At 42.3% G+C, this 25,581-nt stretch overlaps 1 protein-coding gene across 3 annotated transcripts; it reads right to left on the bottom strand.

Annotated features, from left to right (window-relative positions):
• Positions 1–733: 733 nt before the first annotated feature.
• On the bottom strand, positions 734–25,467 carry TPMT (thiopurine S-methyltransferase). Of its 3 annotated transcripts, none has more exons than XM_010352708.2 (9): positions 25,331–25,467; positions 19,216–19,399; positions 17,771–17,863; positions 13,062–13,194; positions 9,069–9,121; positions 8,036–8,110; positions 5,159–5,244; positions 3,159–3,203; positions 734–1,802 (listed from the first exon to the last, which is right to left on the bottom strand). In XM_010352708.2, the coding sequence occupies exons 2-9, from the start codon at positions 19,353–19,355 to the stop codon at positions 1,690–1,692; spliced, it is 738 nt and encodes a 245-aa protein (XP_010351010.1). In that variant the 5' UTR covers positions 19,356–19,399; positions 25,331–25,467; the 3' UTR covers positions 734–1,689. The 3 variants fall into 3 exon arrangements, with proteins under 3 accessions (XP_010351010.1, XP_030785327.1, XP_010351011.1); XM_030929467.1 differs by having other exon boundaries at positions 25,340–25,376; XM_010352709.2 differs by lacking the exon at positions 25,331–25,467 and adding an exon at positions 24,826–25,016.
• Positions 25,468–25,581: the final 114 nt, after the last annotated feature.

Here is a 25,581-nt window from a genome sequence, read left to right as displayed (position 1 = left end):
CCTAGCACTTTGGGTGGCCGAGACAGGAGCACTGCTTGAGGCCTCACATCAACTTCCACATCAGCGTGGACAACAAAGTGAGACCCTGTCTCTACAAAAAAGTAAAATCAAAAGTCTCTGGAGAGAATTGTGTTGGTCCAGCTCAGGTCAGTTGTCCATTCAACTGGTGATGGAGGCAGAGTTGGGGAGTCATGGCTTCCGAAGCCCACACTATAGACTGGGAGCATGTCTCAGAGACGCAAGACTCATTGTGGGCAAGGAGGTGCTTCAAATTAATAGCCTGACAAATCTATTAGAATACATCAATGGCAGAGAGCTTCTAGGGTAGAAGTTTGTACATGCAGGTCAAGGAGAACTAGAGAGGTTAACAAGACATATCTCTGGGGAGAATACCATAGCTTTCACCAATGTCAAAGGGGACCCCAAACCCCCCCATTAACAACCTTTAAGCCAGCACACACGCATGCGTGCACACACACACAAGTAACTCATTTTTTATAATGCACAACTATCCTATTAACATGAGCTGAACAATCTAAACCATTTAGTTGTTGGGTAATACAGAGCTATAGAGGACTGTCTGACATAACAAAATGTGATCGTTAATGAAAAACTGAAAAATCTAAACTTTCATAATAAACAGCCATGAATCCAGCTCTAAGTACATTATACTTTATAAGACCTGATGATGTAAACAGATTAAATTATAAAAAACAACAACGCCAAACTAAGAGAAAACTTAAAGAAAAATTTACTCTTAGAATTTGGGAATGTTTATTCCATATAGATTATTTAATTAAAGTTTATTTGTTTCTTGATTCCATTACAGATTATTTAATTAAAATTTGTTTCTTGATTCTGTTATATATGGAGAAACCATGTGAAAAGGGATTCTAGGATCTGAGTAAAAGACAAGGGTTTATAGTAAAAACTAATCTTTTATATAACTTTTGGGACCACCTTGAACCCTACTGAAGTGTTATATTTCTTCGACAATTCTAAATTTCATAAAGAATGTCAGGCCAGGTGCAGTGGCTCACGCCTGTAATCCCAGCACTTTGGGAGGCCAATGTGGGCAGATCACCTGAGATCAGGAGTTCAAGACCAGCCTGACCAGCATGGTGAAACCCCATCTCTACTAAAAATACAAAAAATTAGCTGGGCGTGGTGGTGCACACCTGTAATCCCAGCTACTCGGGAGGCTGAGGCATGAGAATCACTTGAATCTGGGAGGTGGAGGTTGCAGTGAGCTGAGATTGCGTCATTGCACTCCAGCTTGGGCAACAAGAATGAAACTCCATCTCAAAAAATAAAATAAAATAAAATAAATGCCCGTTTTTCTGTGTGTATTATATTTAATATGCATTGCATTTAAAAATTTTTTTAAATTGTACAGGTAACACATGCTGATTGGTAAAGTATCTTGCAATCTGCACAACACACAGGTATAATCTTTCACATCATAATCTCCTCTCCTAAGGAGCTACTTTGAAAGTTTAGTTACATCTTTTTCTTCTAAAACTTTTTTAGAAAAAGTAAACGGCTTTACTAAAAAGCCGTTTTTAGTAAAGATCTATCATATGATTTATAAACAATTAAAAAAATTAATCTGTTACATTTTTAGGCATTAGCAGAATTTTCAATTCCTCAAAAACATGTCAATGTGATTTTATTTTATCTATGTCTCATTTACTTTTCTGTAAGTAGATACAACTTTTCAAAAAGATAGTCAATTCCCCAACTTTTATGTCGTTCTTCAAAAGCATCAACCTTCTCTAGACAATGTATATTGCATATTTTACCTGAAACAAGAAAGAGTAACACGTTAAAATACTATGAAGAATGACATCAGGGATTCTTTTAAAAATACTTAAAGTTGGCTGGGTGTGGCAGCTCACACCTGTAAACCAACACTTTGGGGTGCTGAGGTGGGTGGATCACTTGAAGTCAGGAGTTCATGACCAGTCTGGCCAAGATGGTGAAACCCCATCTCTAATAAAAATACAGCATGAGCCGGGTATGGTGGCACATCCCAGCTACTTGAGAGGCTGAGGCAGGAGAATCACTTGAACCTGGGCGATGGAGGTTGCAGTGAGCTGAGATTGCACCATTGCACTCTAGCCTAGGCAACAAGAGCAAAACTCCATCTCAAAACAAACAAAACCTTGAAATTATTTTAAAAACAGTGTATACTAAAGGTTTTTCTCTTCTTTTTAATCAAAACAAAGGAATGCTAAGGGCAAATTTCCTGAACTCTGAATTGTTATCATCACTTTTAACTTCCAAGAAAAAAATAAATACACCACTGGGCACGGCAGCTCATGCCTCTAATCCTAGTACAGTGGGAGACCAAGACAAGAGGATTACTTGAGCCCAGGAGTTGGAGACCAACCTGGGCAATGTGGTGAAACCTCATCTCTACAAAAAAATACAAAAATTAGCTAAGCATTGTGGTGCATGCCTCTGGTCCCAGATACCTGGGAGGCTGAGGTGGGAGGATCACTTGTGCCCAGGGAGGTTGAGGCTGCAGTGAGCTGTGATTGCATTTCTGCACTCCAGCCTGGGTGACAGAGCAAGATTCTATCTCAAAAATAAATAAATAAATAAATAAAAATATACCATCTCTCTAGAAAAGTTCAAATGCCTTTAACATAAAGCATATAGCATATATACAGGGCATATTTACAGAGATCAGTTCCTTTTCTAAGATAAAACAATTTTAAATACCATGGTCTTTATCTTTTAAATTTTATAGACATACTCTAGATACTAATATACTAATAGTTCACAACAGATTCTTTTGGTGTCTTTTTTTTTTTTTTTTAGCTGGAGTCTCACTGTTACCCAGGCTGGAGCGCAGTGGCACAATCTTGGCTCACTACAATCTCTGCCTCCCAAGTTCAAGCAATTCTCATGCCTCAGCCTCTCAAATAGTTGGGACTACAGGCATATGCCACCACACTGGCCTAATTTTTGTATTTTTGTAGAGATGGGGTTTCGCCATGTTGGCCAGCCTGGTCTTGAACTCCTGGCCTCAGGTGATCTGCCCACCTTGGCCTCCCAAAGTGCTGGAAATACAGGCATGAGTCACCACACCCGGCCTAAAAGAGTTAACTTGACTTTATTTAAAAAGTTACAGCATAAGTCCACAAACTTACCAAACAACCTTTCAATTTCAGCATGTGGAACATAAAATGGTGGACCTAGGCAAAAGAGAAATAAATTCACAGTTTATTTCCAATGACCTAGGTGTACTTGTTCTATATACAACTTCGTTATCCAAATAGGTGATGATGTGGCATGTTCTTCTCATTCTTCTTTTGCAAATCTCATACTGAATAAATAAATTGGCTTACTGAGAGGATGGCAATGTTACATACTCATCATATCCATCTTTAGCTTCGATGAGACAGCTAAGCCAGTCAAGGGACTTAGGCTCATTGAAATCAGAGTAGAGTCCATCAGCAGATTCCTTTGGGGCTTCAACCATCTTTTAGTATACTGATTTTGTACCAATTCCTGCACTTACCCACATTTTATACACCCCTCCCGCTCTGCTGCAGGATATAGACTATAAGGAAGCCAAACTTCCGCCCCCTTCTAAGAGCAGTATCCTCAACCATCCACCTCCAGAAGGGCCTGCTGTATTTTCTTCCCAAAAGTTCTTTGTTAGGGCTCCTATTCATGAATGGAATTTAAATCAGATTAGCAGAGCTAACTTCTGCCTCTATTAATTTCTATTTCCATTTGATTGTCTCTGATTTAATTAGGAACAGTAGGTCTCATCTTTTAATGAGTTTTTTAAGACCTCAATTTATTCAAGCAGAAACAAAATACTAGCTGGGCACAGTGGCTCACGCCTGTACCGGGGAGGGCGGATCACCTGAGGTCAGGAGTTCGAGACCAGCCTGGCCAACATGGTGAAATTCTGTCTCTACTAAAAATACAAAAATTAGCTGGGCGTGATGGCACACACTGTAATCCCAGCTACTTGGGAGGCTGAGGCAGGAGAATCGCTTGAACCCGGAAGGCACACATTGCAGTGAGCCGAGATCAAACCACTGCACTCCAGCCTGGGCCACAGAGTGAGACTGTGTCTCAAAAACAAAAAACAAAACAAAACAAAAAACAAAATTCTAACATATGTAAATACTTAAAAAACAAGCATGTAAAAAAGCTCAGTTGAAAATCAAAAAGGTGATTCTTTTTTTTTTTTTTTTTTTTTTTTGAGGCGGAGTCTCACTCTGTCGCCCGGACTGGAGTGCAGTGGCCAGATCTCAGCTCACTGCAAGCTCCTCCTCCCGGGTTCCCGCCATTCTCCTGCCTCGGCCTCCCGAGTAGCTGGGACTACAGGCGCCCGCCACCTCGCCCGGCTAGTTTTTGTATTTTTAGTAGAGACGGGGTTTCACCGTGTTAGCCAGGATGGTCTCGATCTCCTGGCCTCGTGATCCGCCCGTCTCGGCCTCCCAAAGTGCTGGGATTACAGGCTTGAGCCACTGCACCCAGCCAAAAAGGTGATTCTTACAAATTAAAAGTCTATGTATTTCTCCCTGTACAAGTCCAGCCATGACAAAGGTTAAGTTTCAATGTTCGAATGCATTAAAATGAGTTCAGGAGAAAACATGCCCCCAACAGATTAAAAACAAATAAAAGAATGCAATAGACAGATTTTAAGACTTCAGAAATTTAAAAAGGACAATAATTTATAGCTTTTCCTGCACAACTCCTACATCCCCATATTCACTTCTTACCCTGGGCTTGTGTATGTGAAGGCATCTGTCCAACACATCACTACCACTTGGGTGATATGGATATGCAATATCCAACCACATTCCTCCTTCCTCCCAACAGGGCTCATGAGATTTCTCTTGTCTATCAGGATCATCCATTTCCCCCCTTTCTCCAGTCTGAGTTGTGAATGGCAAACAAAACGGGAAAGGAATACAAGAAAATCACAGACAATATAGGAAGAGAAAAAAATGCTTATAGTTCCCATTAGCCAAAACTGGAATTATCTCCATGTATATACACAGTATGCTTCCTGTGAGATAAATTAGGAGAAAATAATGCTTTTCCATGTCAGAGAATTTATAGCAAGAAACTAGGCAACTGGTAAAAGAAAAAAATAAAAAAAAAAACCCAACACCAACAACTTTACCTGGATGTTTAGTTGGATCATAAGACAAAACACACAGGAGGTATTGAAACTTCTTTCCCAGGAGGGATAACATTGTATCTGCATAGCTAAAAGAACACAAGAAGGTATTTGTTACATTTCTCTACACAGGCAAAGGCTGGAGGGACAAAAGGCAGGGAAGGAAGCCAGAAGTTACTTTCGCTGATATTACACAGTTTAAATTCTCCTAATAATCACAAGCGGTTGATTCTCATTTTAAAAGTGAGAAGTGGGTTTAGCAAATTATGGCCCCTGCCTATGCTGGGAATTGGTCCAAATGGGAATCAAATAGAGGCCTGCTTCCAGAGCTGATCAGAGCAGAAGACATCACATAAGGATGGGTAGAGGCTCCTTCTGGCCTGAAGAAGTACTCGAGGGCCTGCTGACCTTGGATGCCTGTGTGCTTGAGGGCAGTGGTTTCTAGATCAGGCTGGGTGTCAAAATCACTGGGGTTCTTGTTGAAAGAAAAGATGCCTGAGCTCCATCCCCACAGACCAATGCAGTCAGTTTGCCGTGGGGCCTGGGATGCTGCAATTTAACAAATATCCTGGGTGACTGGGACCCCTCCAGGGGCCTTATGTAAGAGAAAACACAATTCTTTTCCTCTATGTAATTAGAGAGAAATAAGAATAACAAGCAGGTCCAAAAAAGGTGGCATGAAAGAAAGCTCTGCAAGTGTGGCATAAACCATGAGTGCAATGGAACTGTCCTTTGAGTAGGTGCCTCAGGGAGCCAGGTCTGATTGGCTCAGAGCGGGAAGCTGATGGTAACAGGACCATGGATAGACTGGGCAGAAGCCAGGGCTGGACCAGGGACAGGCGATGAGTTGACCAATCAGATGACTGACTTGGAAATTGAATTAAGAGACCGAAGAGGACTTGCTAATTAGCTGTGGTCCTACTGAAAGTTGGAGCTTTTCTGTTGTATGGTGATTGGAGCAAGGAGGCTGAGGGTTGAAGGCAAGTCAGCTATGTGGGAATAAAAATGGAGGAAGCTGAGGGAAAAGGAGAGGACCGGAGATGCATGCAGGGAGGTAGAGAGGCCATGAGAGACAGGCCAAGGACAAAGATGGACACTATTCCCCACACTGAGGAAGGAGCCTGGGCTCTTGGCACTCCAGTTTCTACGGAGCCTGGCTAGACTGTGATCTCTGTCCAGAGGTCTGTGAGAAGTTGGGGAGGCGAGTGTGGAGATTAGGAGTGTGGACTCTACGAGATGCCCAAGCTCAAACCCCAGCTCCTCTACCGACTGGCTATGTAAGCTTGACAAATTCTTAACTTTTCTGTGCCTCAGTTTCCTCACCTGTAAAATGAGGATAAGACTAATAACCACTTCACAAACTGTGAGCATTCAACAGTGGATCACTCTTCCTTGTAGGTGAAAGAACCAGACCAAAGCAAACTTTTGAACAGAAACTATTACTTTCTGATTCTTGTTTTTCAGAAGAAACTTGCTGTCCCCATGAAGGCGATGTCAGACCAGTTTGGTAGGGTTTCCTAGGACTGGAAGACTTTATTCCCCTTAGAATGTGAACTTTTTCTCTCGCAAAAAGTCTCAAAAAATCCAGAAAAATGAGGTCTGCCCTACTGGTTTATGTTAGGCAAGAACTCGAGAGTCACAGCAGAAAATACATCAGCACTTGACAATGTACAGTCTAAGGAGAAGACAACCCAGTCCTAACGAGAGCACCAATAGGATGTGCTAACATAGTAAGTACTGAGTACCAGCATGTAGATAAAGAACGAAGATACTAAGTACCAGCACATATATAAAATACTAAGATAAGGCCGGGCACAGTGACTTACACCTGTAATCCCAGCACTTTGGGAGGCTGAGGTGAGCAGATCACCTGAGGTTGGGAGTTCGAGACCAGCCTGACCAACAGGGAGAAACCCCGTCTCTAATAAAAATACAAAATTAGCTGGGAGTGGTGGCGCATGCCTGTAGTCCCAGCTACTCGGGAGGCTGAGGCAGGAGAATCTCTTGAACCCAGGAGGCGGAGGTTGCGGTGAGCCAAGATCACGCCATTGCCCTCCAGCCTGGGCAGCAAGAGTGGAACTCCATCTCAAAACAAACAAATAAACAAAGATACTACCAGTACATAGTAAAATAATATTGCCCTTGCTCAGAGTGCAGTTCGCTTCTTTCATTCATTTATTTAAAAAACATTTATTAAGCTCTTACTAGGTGCTAAATATATACTATGCCAGACACTGGGGAAATAACTGACCTCAGGTGATCTGCCCACCTCAGCCTCCCAAAGTGCTGTGTCTACTCTTGGTCTGCACTTGGTGACTTTCAGTCTGCTTCCCACTGCTTGGCTGATTTTACCATGCCAACCAGAGCCTGTAGAAGGACTAACCTCTAAGGAGTGGATGAACATCTTTAGGGAGTGGGAAACACCTACAAATTTAGACATTAGCAGATCAGGTTTCATATACAAATGTGTCTTATGGAGACAGAGGTCTCAGTGATATTTTGAGTTGTTAAAGAACACTGATGTCACGTGGGAAATGCAAAGCAGACACTGGACATGTGATGTGGATATTTGGGAGAAAGAACAGAGCTGGAAATGTAAAGATTGTCAGAGCAAATACCATGTATAATCTGTTCAGTTATTTCCCCTGCTTCTGGCATAGTATATATTTAGAGCATTGCAGGAACTTAGTAAATATTTGTTGAATAGCTGAATGAAAGTAACAGAATTTATCTTTAAAGATTTGATTTAGGTTTTTATAAATTCCAAATATAATAAGCCATTTCAAACTCATAAAAGTGTAGCTGATTTTCTAGAACCCAGAAAAAGTATAGAATACTAAAAAATTAAGAAGGCTAAACAAAAAAAGAAAAATTACTTACCTTTTGCGATCACCTGGATTAACGGCAACTAATGCTCCTCTATCCCAAATCATGTCAAATTTGCCAATATTTGTCCTACCAGAAAGAGAAAAAACATTTTATGGGACAAAAATCAAATCTTTAAGAAGATGAACAGCGCCCCCCACGGTGCATGCTGGTACTTCAAACATCGTCAAGATACTAGGATCTCAGGTCCGCATTTCCTCATAGAGTCCATAAGGATGTGTGGACCTGAGTGTGGGGAGCTGTCCATCCCCTCATGGTTTTAGGAGCCTGTGGCAGCCGCCTCCCCACTCTTGTTATGATTTGGGGACATGAAGAAATAACAAAGGATGGTGTGCAACAACTCTGCTCCCAGCCTCTGGCTCAGGTATCAGGTACCTTCAGGAGATGAGCTCTTATCTCCCTCGGCCACTTGAAATTCATTTCTATTATAGGCCCAGCTGCAAGGTAGAAGACACTGTCTTACTCACCTTTCTTTTTCCCTAGCTGCCTCAGTTTCCCATAGTTTGGGAGCTAACCAAAGACAAAACACATTAAAGTGTGCAGACAAGAATATAACAAAAATACCTGCAGAACAGACATTCAAAGAAATGCTTTGTGGGCCGGGCGCGGTGGCTCAAGCCTGTAATCCCAGCACTTTGGGAGGCCGAGATGGGCGGATCACGAGGTCAGGAGATCGAGACCATCCTGGCTAACACGGTGAAACCCCGTCTCTACTAAAAAATACAAAAAACTAGCCGGGCCAGGTGGCGGGCGCCTGTAGTCCCAGCTACTCGGGAGGCTGAGGCAGGAGAATGGCGTAAACCCGGGAGGCGGAGCTTGCAGTGAGCTGAGATCCGGCCACTGCACTCCAGCCTGGGCAACAGAGCGAGACTCCGTCTCAAGAAAACAAAAACAAAAACAAACACACACAATGCTTTGTGGATGTTACACAAGTGGAGGAGAGTGATGAAGAGACCTCCACTCCCATGCCTGCACTGCTTGGCAAGCATTCCAGTTTTTTAAAGTGCAGATGTAGTATTCAACCTACCTGGGAAAATCAAAAATGCTGCAACAGTACAATGAAATGTTCCCCGAAGAACTCTGTAATGAAATAATGAAAACAAAATTTTTTTTTTTACTTAGTACTTACTTGAATAGTCAAGAAAAGAGGGCCAAGCAAAGCAAAAGTTCTAGGGAAATAATGTGTTAATAAAACATAATTAAAGTAAATTTTACTGCACCTTATTGGCACCTTATTTTTTTCTTTTAAAACCTGTGTGAGATTCTTTTGGGCCAACTCAGAGGAATATCACAGAGGACAACCTTGAAGATCAGTTGGCTGTTACTCACTTCAGAGCCTGCTATAAAATTCTAGCAATGTTTCCTCGAGCAGAGTGAAATTTTTACTCTGCTAAAGATAAATCTGCAGGTCAACCAATTACCAGGCAGGGTGGTACTGAAAAGTCAGGTATTTTAAGTTATTCCGGAAATGTGCAATTGTGCTGATTCTTCCATTTTTGCTCATTCATTCAGCCAATGAGCATTTATTTGCTGAGTGCCTAGTAGACAAGACACCTATCCTGGGTTCTAGACAGTAGATTTGAATTAGACACAGTCTCTGACCACAGTGAGGACAGACTAGAGCAGAGAAGCGTGGGCACAGAGAAACATTACAATCCAGAACGGCCTGCTCTGTTATGGGTCTGTGCCTGCGAACTATGTGAACACAAGAGGCAGAGCAGGGGCCTGCCTGGGAGCGTCAGGGAGACCAAACGAAAGGTGACTTTTGGCCAGGTGTGGTAGCTTACACCTGTAATTCCAGCACTTTGGGAGGCTGAAGCAGGCAGATCGCTTGAGCCCAGGAGTATGAGACCAGCCTGGGCAACATGGCAAAACTCCAACTCTACAGAAAAAATTAGATGGGTGTGGTGGCACACGCCTATAGTTCCAGCTCCCTGGGAGGCTGAGATGGGAGGGTCACTTGAGCCTGGGAGGTCAAGGCTGCAGTGAGCTGTGACTGTGCCACTGCACTCCAGCTTGTGTGACAGAGTAAGACCCTGTCTCAAAAACAAACACTTGGAGCAAAATAATCCCAAGAAATAAACAACAACAACAAAAATCAAGAGAACAACACAAAAAAGAAGTGAGTTTTGAAAGGGTGACATTCTAGGGTGTGGTCTGGGGGCGCACTCCAAGAGGGGGCAATATAACATAGACTTTAGGATCCTGGGAGCTGGGATGAAGGGCAGTGTAGGAAAGGTGTATCAGCGCACAAGACTGCTAGATTTTATTCTGAAATGAGGTCCCCACACAGGTTTACAAGTAGAGGAGGAAGGGTCTTTGACAACCAGCCTGGGATCACTGGGTCAGCCCAGAGACGGGTGGGCCTGGAGGCAGGAGAACAGCTGGATCTCAATTTTGCCTGCAGACTGGAATCAAGGGGAGCTTTAAACAGTACAGATGCCAGGGCCCCACCCCTAGAGATTCTGATATAACTGGTCTGGGGTAAGACCTTTGGAATGGGAATTCTTATAAGATCCAGAGATGATTTCAAATGTGCAGCCTGGATGGGGAACTGCTGCTCCAAGAGGGGCCTGGAAGCAGGACTAGCCCTCTTTGGACTGAGTAAACTCCTTGGATTCTCTAATGCTTTGAGAATGGGGTGGGAGGAAGATGTGAAATAAAAAATACCATCGAGTTTCCTACTGATCTGAGCAATAAATTTTTTTTTTTTTGAGACAGAGTCTTACTCTATTGCCCAGGCTGGAATACAGTGGTGTGATCTTGGCTCACTGCAACCTCCACCTCCCAGGTTCAAGTGGTTCTCCTGCCTCAGTCTCCTGAGTAGCTGGGATTATAGGCACACATCACCACAGCCAGCTAATTTTTGTATTTTTAGTAGAGATGGGGTTTCGCCATGTTGGCCATGCTGGTCTTGAACTCCTGACCTCAAGAGATCCACCCACCTTGGCCACCCAAAGTGCTGGGATTACAGGCATGAGCCACCACGCCCAGCTGAGCAATTAATTTCAGTATTTAGAAAAGAGTACTTTGTGAGACACTGAGTATACAGATGGACGATAGATCCTAAATGACAATACAACTCTGACCCCACAACTGATTCAGGAGTTAAGAAGAAATTACTTAGGCAGATAGTGAGGGTACGGAAGGTTTTCCTCTTAATGAAAAGCAGCCTCAAATCATTTTTCTTTCTAACAAAGAGCAGCCTTTAAAATCGAGCTGCAGACATAGATGCTGGCAGTTTGTGCCAATCATGTTCAAAATGGTGGCTCCATCTTCCCTTCTCTGCCAGCCACCTGTATAGTAAGAAGCAGTCAACATGGCGCCAGCCAAGGGAAGAGTTCATTTGCATAATAAGATTAGGGCGGGGAGACCAGCCTTCCCAGCACTTTATGTAAACATCACACTTGATCGAACCAATCTGTGAGCCCTATGTAAATCAGACACTGACTCCTCAGGCTGCACTATATCTGGTGGTTGCACACCTGGCAGGTTTTTTCTGCTCAGAAGTCCCCTCTCTCTCTCACTAGAGATAAAGTTGTTTTCTTTTCTCTTTCTTTCTCTCTCCTTTTTTTCTTTTTTGGCTATTAAACCTCCACTCCTAAACTCCTCGTGTGTATCTGTGTCCTAAATTTTCCTAGCACAAGATGACGAACCTGGGGTATTTACCCTAGACAAGGTAGCCGCTTCACAACCTCTGCCGTGACTTGGTCAATGACTGCCAGCTTCCCTAATTTTTACCATCACACTTCTTCCATTTTAGGACCAGCCAGAGAAAGGCAAACATGCTCTCCAAACCAATTACATAGGATGCTCCATTCCTAGTTGCCCACCTCCAGCTTCCCTGAGCCAACAGCCTCCCATAGTTGCCCACCTCCAGCTTCCCTATGCCAACAGCCTCCCATCGGCACATGCTGGAAGTTTTACTTTTGTCCACTGTAAAGCTTTCCCACTCCTCTGCCTGCCTTTGAGTCTTTGCCAAACCGATTCCCTCTGCTTGTTCTCACTTGGGTAGTGTTTGTTTATTTACAGTGCATCATTCTGCTCATAGCATAAAGACCACTCCCAAACCTATCATTTTCAGCCCAAACCCCACTCCATGCTTCAGACATAAAACCTTTGCCATTCCACAGGTCCCTTAAACTCATCATCTCTAGAAAAAGTTTCATTCTTTCTGCCCTTCTCATTTATTATTGATCATCCAGCCAGTTATCGGAGCCAGAAATGTGAACTCATCGCTCCTTTGGTCCTCCTTCGGTCACAGAATCCTGTGAGTCTATCATAAATGTTGCTTTAACCCATCCTATCTACTCTCTATGCCCCAACACTCTCCTTGCTCAGGGATTCACGATGTCTTTCCTGGACCACTGCCACAGCCTCCTGTCTGGTCTCTCTGCCAGGAGGCTACTTCCCTTCAAATCACTTCCTATGAGGCCTCTTGGGTGAGTGAAGTAGTATCTTCCCCAGGTGTCCAAGGCCATGGACCCAGGCCCTGCCTGATTCCAGCTCTATCTGTCACCATGCTTCAGGAAGCACCGCCAGGCTGGGCAGGTGTAACTCCCATCTCTTTCCTTAATACCCTATGTCTTTACACTTAGCTCCACGCATTACAAATAGCTTTGTCCCTGTTTCTCTTCTCTCCTAAACTAAGAGATTCTTTGGCGGGGAGGGTTGGGGTGGGTGGGGGGCGTACTGTGTTATCTTTATCTCTTCAATGTCTTAGGCGGGGTCTGGCACATGATGGGTTCTCAGAAAATGCGTTAATAAAAATAAAACAAACGTAAAAACTTGAGTACAGAAAGGCTTTGACCTCAGCTTTTATATACATATGTCTATATCTGTTTAGGTAGCTATCACCTACATTTTTAAGCCCTTGCTCCTGATACTATGTAATGTCTAGGATGAATCTGTGTGCTAAATAGGAACCACTGGACACATATATGGTATCCTCATAATACTCATGCTGAGAAAAACTTTTGTGGGGATATGGATACAATTATTTACCTAAACCAAAACAAACCTTAAATACTTTGGCTCCAGGAATTTCGGTGATTGGTTCTTCTGTGTAAGAAAGATTCTGCTCTGTAAAAAATTCTCGTATCCCAAGTTCACTGATTTCCACACCAACTACACTGTGTCCCCGGTTTGCAAACCTGCATAAAATCATACATTTACACTTAAATTATGTTTTCAAATGACTAAATGGGGGGTTATATTGGAGTAAGCATATATTTTCTTTAATGTAAAGGAATTTATATGAATTCAGGTTCACAGGGTTTCAAAGAACATGCAGGAAAGCAGATCTATATTATTTTCAAACCTTATAAAAATTCTGAAAAACTGACTTATATGACCTCGGGAAACAGTAAACACTTGGAAAATTATATATATATTTTTATATATGGAACAGTTGGAATGAAATTATAGACATATAACTTCACATACTGATTTAATACAAATCGATTTGACTAGAGGAAATGCTTTTCAACTTCTCTAAATCAGTACTGCCCATTAAAATTTTCTGCAATGATGAAAATGTCTGTATCTGTGCTGTCCAATAAAATAGCCATTCACCACGTTGGCGCCTCGTGATTGAGGAACTGAATTTTAAATTTTATTTAGTTTACTTTTTTTTTTTTTTTTGAGACGGAGTCTCGCTGTGTCGCCCAGGCTGGAGTGCTGTGGCCGGATCTCAGCTCACTGCAAGCTCCGCCTCCCGGGTTCCCGCCATTCTCCCGCCTCAGCCTCCGAGTAGCTGGGACTACAGGCGCCGCCATCTCGCCCGGCTACTTTTTTGTATTTTTTAGTAGAGACGGGGTTTCACCGTGTTAGCCAGGAGGGTCTCGATCTCCTGACCTCGTGATCCACCCGTCTCGGCCTCCCAAAGTGCTGGGATTACAGGCTTGAGCCACCGCGCCCGGCCTTTAGTTTACATTTAAATAGCCACATGTGGCTAGTAGCTACTGTACTGAAGTGAACAGGTCTAGAGCATTAGCGCTCATTTGTATACTAATCTTGTAGTTTCCATTTGCTTAAAATAAACACTATCCAAAATTTGTATATTTTATTATATACAATAGCATTTTCCTGGTAATTTTATCTGTTTATTTATTTATTTATTTATTTATTTATTTATTTATTTATTTTTTGAGACGGAGTCTCACGCTGTCGCCCAGGCTGGATGGAGTGCAATGACGCAATCTCAGCTCACTGCAACCTCCACCTTCCGGGTTCAAGCGATTCTCCTGCCTCAGCTTCCCGAGTAGCTGGGATTACAGGTGCCTGCCACAATGCCCAGCTAACTTTTTTTTTTTTTTTTGAGACAGAATCTCACTCTGTCAGCCAGGCTGGAGTACAGTGGCACAATTTATCAGCTCGCTGCAACCTCCACCTCCTGGGTTCAAGCAATTCTCCTGCCTCAGCCTCCAGAGTAGCTGGGATTACAGGTGTGCCCCACCACACCCGGCTAATTTTTGTATTTTTAGTAGAGACGGGGTTTCACCACGTTGGCCAGGCTGGTCTCGAACTGCTGACCTCAAGTGGTCTGCCTCCCAAAGTGCTGGGATTACAGTCCTGGTAAGTTTTATAATTAACAGAACTTAGTCTCAGGATCTTGGACTCAGGAGAAAACAGTACCGGTGGCACAAATACCTAGGACAATTATGATTTTATGTCAAGTGAAATAAAAACATAGTTCTGCTATAATATAGCATGTGCCTTCCTACAATCACTGCACTATGCTAAATCACGCAATAAAAATCACCAGGCTGGCCGGGCATGGTGACTCATGCCTGTAATCCCAGCACTTTGGGAGGCCGAGGCGGGTGGATCACCTGAGGTCAGGAGTTTGAGACCAGCCTGACCAACATGGAGAAATCCTGTCTCTACTAAAAATACAAAATTAGCCGGGCATGGTGTCACATGCCTGTAATCCCAGCTACTAAGGAGGCTGAGACAGGAGATTCGCTTGAACCTGGGAGGTGGAGGTTGCGGTGAGCCGAGATCGTGCCATTGCACTCCAGCCTGGGCAACAAGAGCGAAACTCCGTCTCAAAAAAAAAAAAAAAAAAAAAAAAAAATCACCAGGCTGGTGGGGAAAGTGAGGGCACAGCATTTAAAATCTTTGTCAGTGCCACACTGAAAAACAAAAACAGGAACCTAATAACAACAGTTTTACACATGTTAAATGGTTGAGAAATAGATAAATACTAAAATATGGGACTTTACTGTGAAAAAGACCTCATGCTTACTGAGGGAGCTGAGGGATGTTTGTGCATTCCGTCTATTAATCCATGGCTTAGTTCAACTGGGTACAGTTTTCTGCTTTTACCTAAGGCTTCTTACAGATGAAATCACACACAAGCAAATGTGAAATTTATTTCATGCTCAAATTGTTCCCTAATATATCAATTGAGTTAGAATTCAGTTTTGAAACAAGTATAGCAGGACTGACTGTACCTTTTATCTACAAAAGAGTACATACTTTCAATGTGGGCAGAGCATGAACTGTTGAGTTGTAAAATGAAACATTAATAAATTGTCTTTCATCTTTCATATTTCCTGGGATATTTGTAAACATACAGGGAGTTTTAAAATTCTCCATACATTTTAAAGTTATAAAATGTAAACAAAAATGTTACTCAAATTGGCTGCATGTGTTTTTATTTCTCATTCAACAGATGGAAAAATGAAGCATAGCCTACTACCACCTGTAATAAAAACAAAATAAGACCAAGTGCGGTGGCTTATGCATGTTATCCCAGCACGTTGGGAGGGAAAAATCTCTTGAACCCAGGAGTTCAAGGTTATAGTGAGCTATGATCATGCCACTGCACTCCACCCTGGGTGACAGAGTGGGACTGTCTCAAAAAACCCAAAACCAAAACCTAAATATCTTAAACATTTTGTTTTAATGCTTTTTGGCTTTAGCTCATGATCAGTTTTTCTATTCACATCTGACGTCTGTATAGACCTCAATACATAGATCAGTTACATAAATGAAAAATCATCTACTACCGTAACTTCTTACATGTAATTACAGTAGCTCAGTTCTAATATATATATATATATATAACTGTATTTACGTATATATACATATATATACACACACATATTTTTGGAGATGGAGTCTCGCTCTGTCACCTAGGCTGGAGTGCATGGGCTCACTGCAACCTCTGCCTCCTGGGTTCAAGCAATTCACCTGCTTCAGCTTCTCAGGTAGTTGGGATTACAAGTGTGCGCCACCACGCTTGGCTAATTTTTGTATTTTTAGTAGAGACAGGTTTTCACCATGTTGGCCAGGCTGGTCTCGAACTCCTGACCTCAAGTGATCCACCCACCTTGGCCTCCCAAAGTGCTGGGATTAAAGGTGTGAGTCACCGCAACTGACAAGTTCTGATATTTTTTGTAATTTTTTAAAAATGGCTTTAGACCCCAAATATTCAACAATCACATTTAATTGGCTATTTCACACCATTTTCCTAATGTTGGCTCAGAACCTGTTACATTGTTACCATTTATGATGACATTGCATGACAATCTGTTTATAGAGTTAATATTTTTTTGAGGGTAGTTTTGAAAGTAACTGTCTCTTCTGGCTCAATGAATTGGTTAAAATACAGGTGCAATAATATAGTTTAAATATTCTCAATTTCACACGAATTGAAGACCACACTTGAATCTTAAAGTCATAGCAGCCCTCTAACAAAGGCTCTCAGCTACAATTGAGTGTGTGCTGGCTGCAAAAATTCTATCATCTCTACTTGAAAATCAACTCCCAAAAAATGCATGCATACTCTGTGTTAGTCACCTATATTTATATTCAGAATAGACCATTTTACGTTATTATATTTTACATTTATTAATCTTTTAGTTTTAATTTATTTTTTGAGGCAGGGTCTCACTATGTTGCCCAGACTGGTCTCAAATTCCTGGGCTCAAGAGATCCTTCTGCCTTGGCCTCCCAAAGTGCTGGGATTACAGGCGGGAACCACCACACCTGGCACATTTACTAACCTTTTCATACATTCGTTTTTCTTTCCTGCTCAATGATCAAAGTTCTCAACATTCAAGTTTATAAATAAATGCATATCTTGGCAGGTATGATTGTGTATGTATATTATCATTACAACAGAGTTCTGTATAGAGAACGATGTCGAGGTGACTTTAGGGTAACTCACAGTAAAAGTGGCTTGTTAAAGTGAATTCTCTTTGTACAGAATTACTCACAAGAAATACCGTCTTAATCACTGTTTTATAACAATGGTTCACGATAACAGAAACTCCTGTGTTCCCTGGTGGGAGGGGAAGGTTGAGCTGAACTGTGGACTATGAACATTGTCCTGCCAAAAAGCTGTAATTCATTTTGAATTTCTCTGTCCACCACCATTTCAAATATCTAAAAATTAACTTAGCTAAATTCCTAAACCACCTACAAAAACTGAACCACATACAAGGATCCAGGAAATGTAAGAGGGAAGGCTGTTTTTTCTCCCCTCATTGGCTCCAAACTGATTTTTGGATTTTGAAACTCAATCCAGAAAGACTTCATACCTGTTTCTGTTGTTTCTTACTGTTTGAGATTATTTCCAATTATATACCCATCACTAACAGAAACATAAGAAATTCCTGTGTACTTCCTGAAAATGGAGTTTCTAAACTCACATCCTATTAAATCACCCAAAGAATTCATCAAGACAAGATAATTCTGTTAATGTTTATCTGCTCATACCATTTCATCTCAACCGCTTTTCCGCAAAGAGGAAAAAATACCCTCAGTCCACTCTTGCCTTTGAGAAAAGTATCTAAATGCTTCTTTAACAGCCTGAGGAGGAAAAAAAAAAAAAAGTTTTTAGGACAATTGTATCGTAGGTGAATACTTTTCATTCATTATCTCACTTAATATTCCCAACAACCTTAATAAGCAGATGCTATTAATTATTATACTCTCCAGCTTACATATGAAGAAACAGGTAACTTGCTCAGACACCCACTCAGTCAGTGGTAAATCTGACTTACACCCAGGGCTTTCCTGATTAGTAATTAAAAATAATTTTTTTTCTTGGGTATGTTTTGAAAATTCTTTATTAATTCTCTAAATATATACTATTTCGGGGGTGATGGAACCTCAGGAGCCATGGATTTTTCAACATTCATTTCATGGTAAGTTCTCTAAACATGGACTCAATTCTCAGAAGTAAACCTGAGAAGTGTAACTCTTGTAGTTTCTTGTAATTTCCTCTGTGGAGATGTGGTTCTTCTAAGGCCTTCCACACGACAGAAAGAAGCCAATGTTTCTGGGATGATGATGTCATCTCCTGGGGAGATGGGTGTGGCTGCCCAGAACAAGCAAAGTCTATAACGACCACTTTACTCAGCACTGGTCCCATGATTTATTTCTGCTATGAAGACTACTACTACATTGCACAACATCCTAGCTCACTTTTTAATTTCTTGTAACTTCTCTTCTCCCATCATAGAGATAATTCTTCAGCATCTGAACACATCCTATTGGAAAGCAAAGTCAGACACTGCTGGTTTTCAGTATAAAGAACTGTAAGCATAAACATTGCTTGAGTACCTGTTGCAGGTATAAATATTCATGACTAATACACAGATGCTGCAGGGATCAAAGAACATATTTAAAAAATCTAAGATATCATTTGTAAGTCACACACTGTGGGAAGAAAAGACACTGCCAATTAAACTACATCATGCCATAGATGCACTGTGATTCAGGAGACACAAAAATGTGAAGAGTTAAATGAGCATCTTAAAAATTAGTCAAATAGGCCGGGCACGGTGGCTCAAGCCTGTAATCCCAGCACTTTGGGAGGCCAAGATGGGCGGATCACGAGGTCAGGAGATCGAGACCATCCTGGCTAACACGGTGAAACTCCATCTCTACTAAAAAATACAAAAATCTAGCTGGGCGAGGTGGCGGGCCCCTGTAGTCCCAGCTACTCGGGAGGCTGAGGCAGGAGAATGGCGGAGCTTGCAGTGAGCTGAGATCTGGCCACTGCACTCCAGCCTGGGCGACAGAGTGGGACTCGGTCTCAAAAAAAAAAAAAAAAAAAAAAAAAAATTAGTCAAATAATGTGTACTTATATTATTATTTCTATCTCAAAGTCAGTTTCTGGTATAACATTTCTCTATTATATACTCAATATTTCTTACTGATGTCCTTGTTCCAGATGAAAAGCAGTTTTGCTGTTCACCCACTTGTCTTGCCATTCTTCCAGAGTTACTACTTGGTTTTTCTGTACCTCAGTATCGGAGTACTCTTCAATGTCAAGTGAAGTTCTTGAACCATCCATAGTTTCATAGACACCTTTGTCTCACAAGCATATGTCTTCCCTGCCTAAGTGGAAAATATTTGCAATGTTGTCATTTAAGGTCATTGGAATTCTATTGATGAGCTAAATGAAAACCTATTATTCTTAGCAGTGTGAGTTTTTAAAAAGTATTTCTTTCTTTTTTTATGTTTGTTTTTAATTTTGAGATGGAGTCATGCTGTGTCTCCCAGCCTGGGGTGCAGTGGTGTGATCTTGGCTCACTGCAACCTCTGCCTCCCAGCCTGGGGTACACTGGTGTGATCTTGGCTCACTGCAACCTCTGCATCCCAGGTTCCAGCAATTCTGCTGCCTCAGCCTCCCAAGTAGCTGGGACTGCAGGTGTGTACCATCACGCCCGGCTAATCTTTCTTTCTTTCTTTTTTTTAGAGATAGGGTCTTGCTCTGTTACCCGGGCTGGAGACCTTGGCTTACTGCAAGCCTCAACCTCCTGGGTTCAAGCGATCCTCCAACCTCAACCTCCCAAGTAGCTGGGACTTCAGGTACACTCCACCACACCTGGCTAATTTGTGTGTGTGTGTGTGTGTGTGTGTGTGTGTATATATATATTTTTTTTTTTAATAGAGATGGTTCTCATTTTGTTGTCCAGACAACAAAGAACTCCTGGGCTCAAGGGATCCTTCTGTCTTGGCCTCGCAAAGCACTGGGATTACAAGTGTGAGCCACTGCACCTAGCCAATTCAGCATCCGATAAAAAGTGATACAAAAAATTATTTTCAGTGCGTCTGGTGGTACAGGCAAACCCCTTAATACACATTACAAGAGATAGTTAAATAAACTGAATTATATCTTAATACAAGTGTTTCCTCTCTCTCACGCCCCAATCATCCAGATTTCTGCAACCAAATGTGGGGGTTCTTCCCCCCAGCACACCACATATTGGACACCAGTTGGGTATCTTCTGATTTAATTCTGACATTACCTATCTGGAGATAGTGTCGGATCTGTATGTTGGGAGTTCAATCCCTACGACTTCCCTCCTCACTTAGACACCAGTCGCAAGTCCAGGTCTCGATCAGCTTCAAGCTGGGGTTCCCACACCTTCCACTTTGGGTTTGCTTAATTTGCTAGTGCAACTCACAAAACTCAGAGAAATACTTAGTTATCTTTGCACATTTATTATAAAGGATACTGCAGAGGATTCGGATGAAGAGATGGGTTAGCTGCAGGTACCTTCACCTGTTCAGCTATCAGGAGGCTCTCCAAACCCCATCCTCTTGGGTTTTTACGCAGGCTTCATCACGTAGGCACGATCGTACTTACTCCTAATTCAACTCTAAATTCTGCCAATTGTCCCAATTTCCTATCAATACACTCTCAGTCTCTCCAGTCATCAGCTATACTATCAGTATCATCTTGGAGAATTCTCTCCTGGAATCTGCCCTGACTATTCTCTATTCCTGGTAGACAGCTAGCTTTCTGGGATCTCTCTTCATCATCATTCTGGAGATTTCCTTCTTGTCTAAATCTCCAGCTTTATTTAATGTCTTCCTCTTTTTTGTTGTTGTTTTTTAGTGGCCACCCTTATATTGATGACGCCCAAACTCCAGAGCTTCCTGAAAAAGCTCAAGGAAGAAAAATACTGTTTTTCCATTTTGCACGTATAAAACACGGTTAGACTATTTCTCATCCTTGATGTATAGCTCTGCTGGGTATCAAATTCTTGGTTAGAAGTGTGGGGGCCATAGGGTGTTGGCACCCTAAAGGTTTTCACTGAACAGTGAAAAATCACGCCCACCTCAGCCTCCTGAGTAGCTGGGATTACAGGCGTGCACTACCAGGTCCAGCTAATTTTTGTGTTTTTAGTAGAGAAGAGATTTCACCATGTTGGCCAGGCTGGTCTTGAACTCCCAGCCTCATATAATTCACCAGTCTTGGCTTCCCAAAGTGCTGGGATTCCAGGCGTGGGCCACTGAGCCTGGCCATCCCTCTGCTTTTTTTATTTCTCCTTCTGGGACCCCATGATTTGTCTCTAGAATCTTCTTACGTGGTATGGTAAATTTCTCATTTTTTCTATTTTTCTGTATCTTCATCTTTTTGCACTATTTTCTCAAAGATTTCCCTTAATTCTCATTTTTAAAACTTCTTCTTCTTTTTTTTTTTTTGCTATCAATCACCCGGTGCTTTGGGCGACCAAGGTAGGAGGATGGCTTGAGGCCTGGAGTTTCAGACTAGCTTGGGCAACATAGTGAGACTCCCATCTCTACTAAAACAGTTTTAAAATTGGCCAGGCATGGTGGTGCATGCCTGTAATCCTAGCTACTCAGGAGGCTGAGGCAGGAAGATGGCTCGAACCTAGGAGTTCAAGGCTGCAGTGAGCTATGATGGTGCCACTGCACGCCAGCCTGGGCTACAGATCAAGACCTTGTCTTAAAAAAAAAAAATAGAATAGGTACTAAAATGAATAAAGGCAAAGAATGTGGGTGGGGCTTATACTGTAGGGTGATGTGAGTGTATTTCATTTGGAAACCTAGATGTATTTATTTATTTATTTTTTAGAGGTAGGGCCTCACTCTGTCACCCAGGCTGTAGTACAGTGGCACAATATAGCCTCAAACTTCTGGGCTCAAGTGATCCTCCTGCCTCAGCCTCCAAAGTAGCTGGGACTGCAGGTGCCCAACCCCATGCCTGGCTAATGTCTTTAATGTCTTTGCGCTAGTCAGACTTTCCATAGATGGATCTCCCAATTCCTGTCTTAAGGATTCTGTTGTTGGAGCCACTGTTATATACTCATATAAGAAAAGAAGAAGCGAAGTAGGCGAGGGTCCCAGCATCCAGTTTGCTGTACTCAATTAATCCTCATGTTTTCTGTATGCTCCCGTGCTCAACTGTGTATTGTATCTTCTCAGTCTAGACACTCTTTTTTTTTACCCTTTCCAGAGAATAAACCCCCAAAGCCTGCTGGTGTGGTGAGATGTACACACTTGGTTGCAAGAAGTTGAGAAAGGGATCTGGGAATTTGGCCTGTTCTGAACCAGCATTTCAAGCAATCCTTCCTGTTTCAACCATACTCTCACACTTCATGGAGGTACCTGGTGCGCTAATCCTGAGCATTTGGGGATTCGGTAATGCAAACTGGGCTGCTCAATGGCTTTCCTCATTGCTGGTTTAGAATTCAGCTTCCTTGAAGTTGCAAAATCCTTTCCCACTTGTCCATTTGCCTTTCCAAACTTTTATTAATTTTGTCTCTCCTGTCCTGCTATCCTAGTACTTTATGCCTTAAAAAAAAAATCCTGTTACTTTCAGGAGGCAGCAAAAACAGACTAAAGTAGATACTGAACTATAGTTTAATATCCTATCTCTACTCCACACATTTGTATTTTCAAGTAATTTTCTGCAGCTTCTTTTTTTGCATGGGAAATGCACACTAAGGAAACTGATAAAAGACATGTACAATGTAAACTAACAATAAAATTCAAAGTCTCTCAATTGACTGAAGGCACAGTTTCTTTCCTTTTCCTTCTTTTTTTTTTTTTTTTTTGAGATGGAGTTTCACTCTTGTTGCCCAGGCTGGAGTGCAGTGGTGCGATCTCGGCTCACTACAACGGGACCCCAGAGTAACTTTGAAAACTGAGTTCTGGGCCAAGAGTAGGTAGAGTGTCACATACAACTCTATACCTCCTCTCCTGCTAACCACAGTTAGGCTTTGTTCCCTAAGGGCTTAAGGGAAACCAGCCCTTTCAGAAGGTTCTACTACTGATATCAACCAACCCCCTGATGCTATCCCTCCTTTTGTGCCTGATAAGAAGTCACAGACCACAAACTGGTTCTGGCCAGTTTACTGAGAATGCACAGTAAGGGTTTTTCTGTCCTCTGCTTCACCTTTTGATGTAAGAGGGCCCAAAACTCCATCTGTGATCGTGGTAACACTGCCATTTTTTGTGCATGGTACCCATGAAGCTCAGTTACACACAGGTACCTTTCCTTCTTTCATAAATATTCATGAGTCATCCTACAGCTTATTGAATATGTATATTTGGCCACCTTCCTCAGCATAAATTCCTGTTCCCTTTGCCCCTCCCTGGAAGTGTCAGTTTCTGGCTTCTGGCCTGAGGTTACACTTCTCAGCCTGTCAGAATGGCCACTCTACAGTCTGAAACCACTCATGAGAAAGAGATCTCCTTTCTAAATTAAGAACTTCTCATTCTTTAGCTGACAGACCATAACTGCAGATCCATCTGAATGTATGAGGAAAATGCCTGTTCTTTCAATGTCAACTTTGCAATATTAAGGACAATATAACACCATCATTCTAACATTCCCTTTAAATTATTAGTGAAACTAGTTTGGATTATACTAGCATGTTATTATTGGTGGGTCTAATTTAATGATTAATCTGTGAAATAGCAAACATTGCATAAAAGCATGTATTTCAGGAAAATTTCCCCTTTTGTTGCCAAATTTGGCCTCAGTATGCTTAGGATATAAGGAGGAGGCATTTCTCTCATTACTTGGGAACATGAATTCACTTCTTATCAAACACTTGTTGACAAATGGCTTCTGCAAGACCCTGGTGGTATCAGGAGGTGACTCTCAGAGTTTTCTGAGATGTCAGTGGAAAGTATCTGATTTATATTGGGTACAGAAAAGCAAAATAATGTTGCAGTTTTCTCATCTTCATTTTCATTCAGAAACTCTGGAACCTAAATTCAAGGCTTCATAAAGCAGTTCTCTACTTAAAAGAGAAGCATAATCTTTATCATAGTGCCACAGCCGCTGGAGTAGCACAACTCTATTGCTTTCACACAAACTTGAACCATCTAACAAAATCATGCACATAATTTAATCACGTCTTAGCTGTTTGTTTGCTTTTGAGACAGGGTTTTCCTCTATCCCCCAGGCTGGAGTGCAGTGGTGTAATGACACTTCCATCTCCAACATTGGGGCTCAAGGAGTCCTCTCACTTCAACCTCCTGAGTACCTGGGACTACAAGGGTGCACCACCATGCCTGGTTAATTTTTAAATATTTTGTAGGGACAGGGTCTTGCTATGTTACCCAGGCTGGTCTCAAACTCCTGGACTCAACGTCTTAGCTGTTCTAACAATTTCTCAGCACGGACTCCACTTGTACACACCATTTCTAGAGAAATAAAGTTTATTGCTATAATACAAAAAAAGTGCACATTACAAGAATTAAGGAAGGGAAATTTCACAATAATTCCTGCCCACAAACAGAAAGTGTAGACGTGCTCCTTTAGTCATACAAGTCCTCAAGTTGTTCTAGTCTCCATTCTTAGCTTTTCAAAAGCATCTGCTATAGTTTTGTTTTTAAATTTCATAAAATTGAAGAGAAACTTCCCTCAGGTGCACAAATCTTAAAAGAGTATGACTCGGTGAATTTTTTACATACGCATACACCTGTGTAACCCACCACAGAACAAGACAGAATGTTTACAGCACCCCAGTTTCCCACATCTCCAGGGAATCACTCACTATTTGGCAGTATTTCTCTTTTTCTAAAAATCATTAATACACCAGGCTGGGGCAAAAACCGAGAGTCCGTTTCCATAAAAAAAAAATTTGAAAAATTAGCCAAGCGTGGTGTAGCGAGCCTGTAGTCCCAGTTACTGAGGAGGCTGGAGCGGGAGGATCACTTGAGCCCAGGAGTTTCAGGTTACAGTGAGCTATGATTGTGCCACTGCACACTAGCCTGGGCGACAGAGGGAGACCCTGTCTGTAAAAGAAAAAAGAAAAAAAAAATAATTAAAACACACCAATGCTTTGGACACACTTTAAATATTGGACCTTGGATTTAGGTCATTTATTGTCCAATCTCGTTCTTCCCAGTTTCCACTTCAGCCCTGAACCCCACTTCACAGGCCTGATTGCTGGGCTGTCTACGCTTGTAAGAATTCCTGGGAACCCTAGCACAGGCGCATACACTCCTAGCAAATCGTTCTGTTTCTCACCCGCACCCTCCGCCCCCTAGGGAGCCTACCTCGCTTACAGAGCGTTGCCAGCCTTTGCCTCCGCCACCGCCGACGTCCTCAGGAGCCAGTCCGGGTTCTCTCCGGCCTCCGCCACCTCTCCGCGCCCCGCCTCCGCCCGCGCCCCGCCTCCGCCCGCGCCCCGCCTCTTTCCCGCCCCGCCTCAGTTCCCGCCCCCTCCCTCGGCGCCCCGTCTCCACTCCCGCCCTCGTTGCACAGATCCCGCCCCCTTCCCCAGGCGCCTGGGTTTGCGCAGCGGCGG

Source organism: Rhinopithecus roxellana, chromosome 4, assembly GCF_007565055.1.
Source record: "Rhinopithecus roxellana isolate Shanxi Qingling chromosome 4, ASM756505v1, whole genome shotgun sequence".
Classification (NCBI taxonomy): Eukaryota; Metazoa; Chordata; class Mammalia; order Primates; family Cercopithecidae; genus Rhinopithecus; species Rhinopithecus roxellana.
The sequence above is the reverse complement of the archived record's forward strand: the minus strand, read 5'-3'. Positions and strand labels throughout refer to the sequence as shown.

Bases quoted from the DNA above. Each gene is read 5' to 3' on its own strand.
- TPMT (XM_010352708.2), bottom strand. From the start codon at position 19,355: ATGGATGGTTCAAGAACTTCACTTGACATTGAAGAGTACTCCGATACT. The intron at 8,111-9,068 runs GTAGGTTGAATA...TCTTTCTGGTAG, and splicing joins AGCATTTTTGATTTTCCCAG to GACAAATATTGGCAAATTTG. The intron at 5,245-8,035 runs GTAAGTAATTTT...GTGTTCTTTTAG, and splicing joins AATCCAGGTGATCGCAAAAG to CTATGCAGATACAATGTTAT.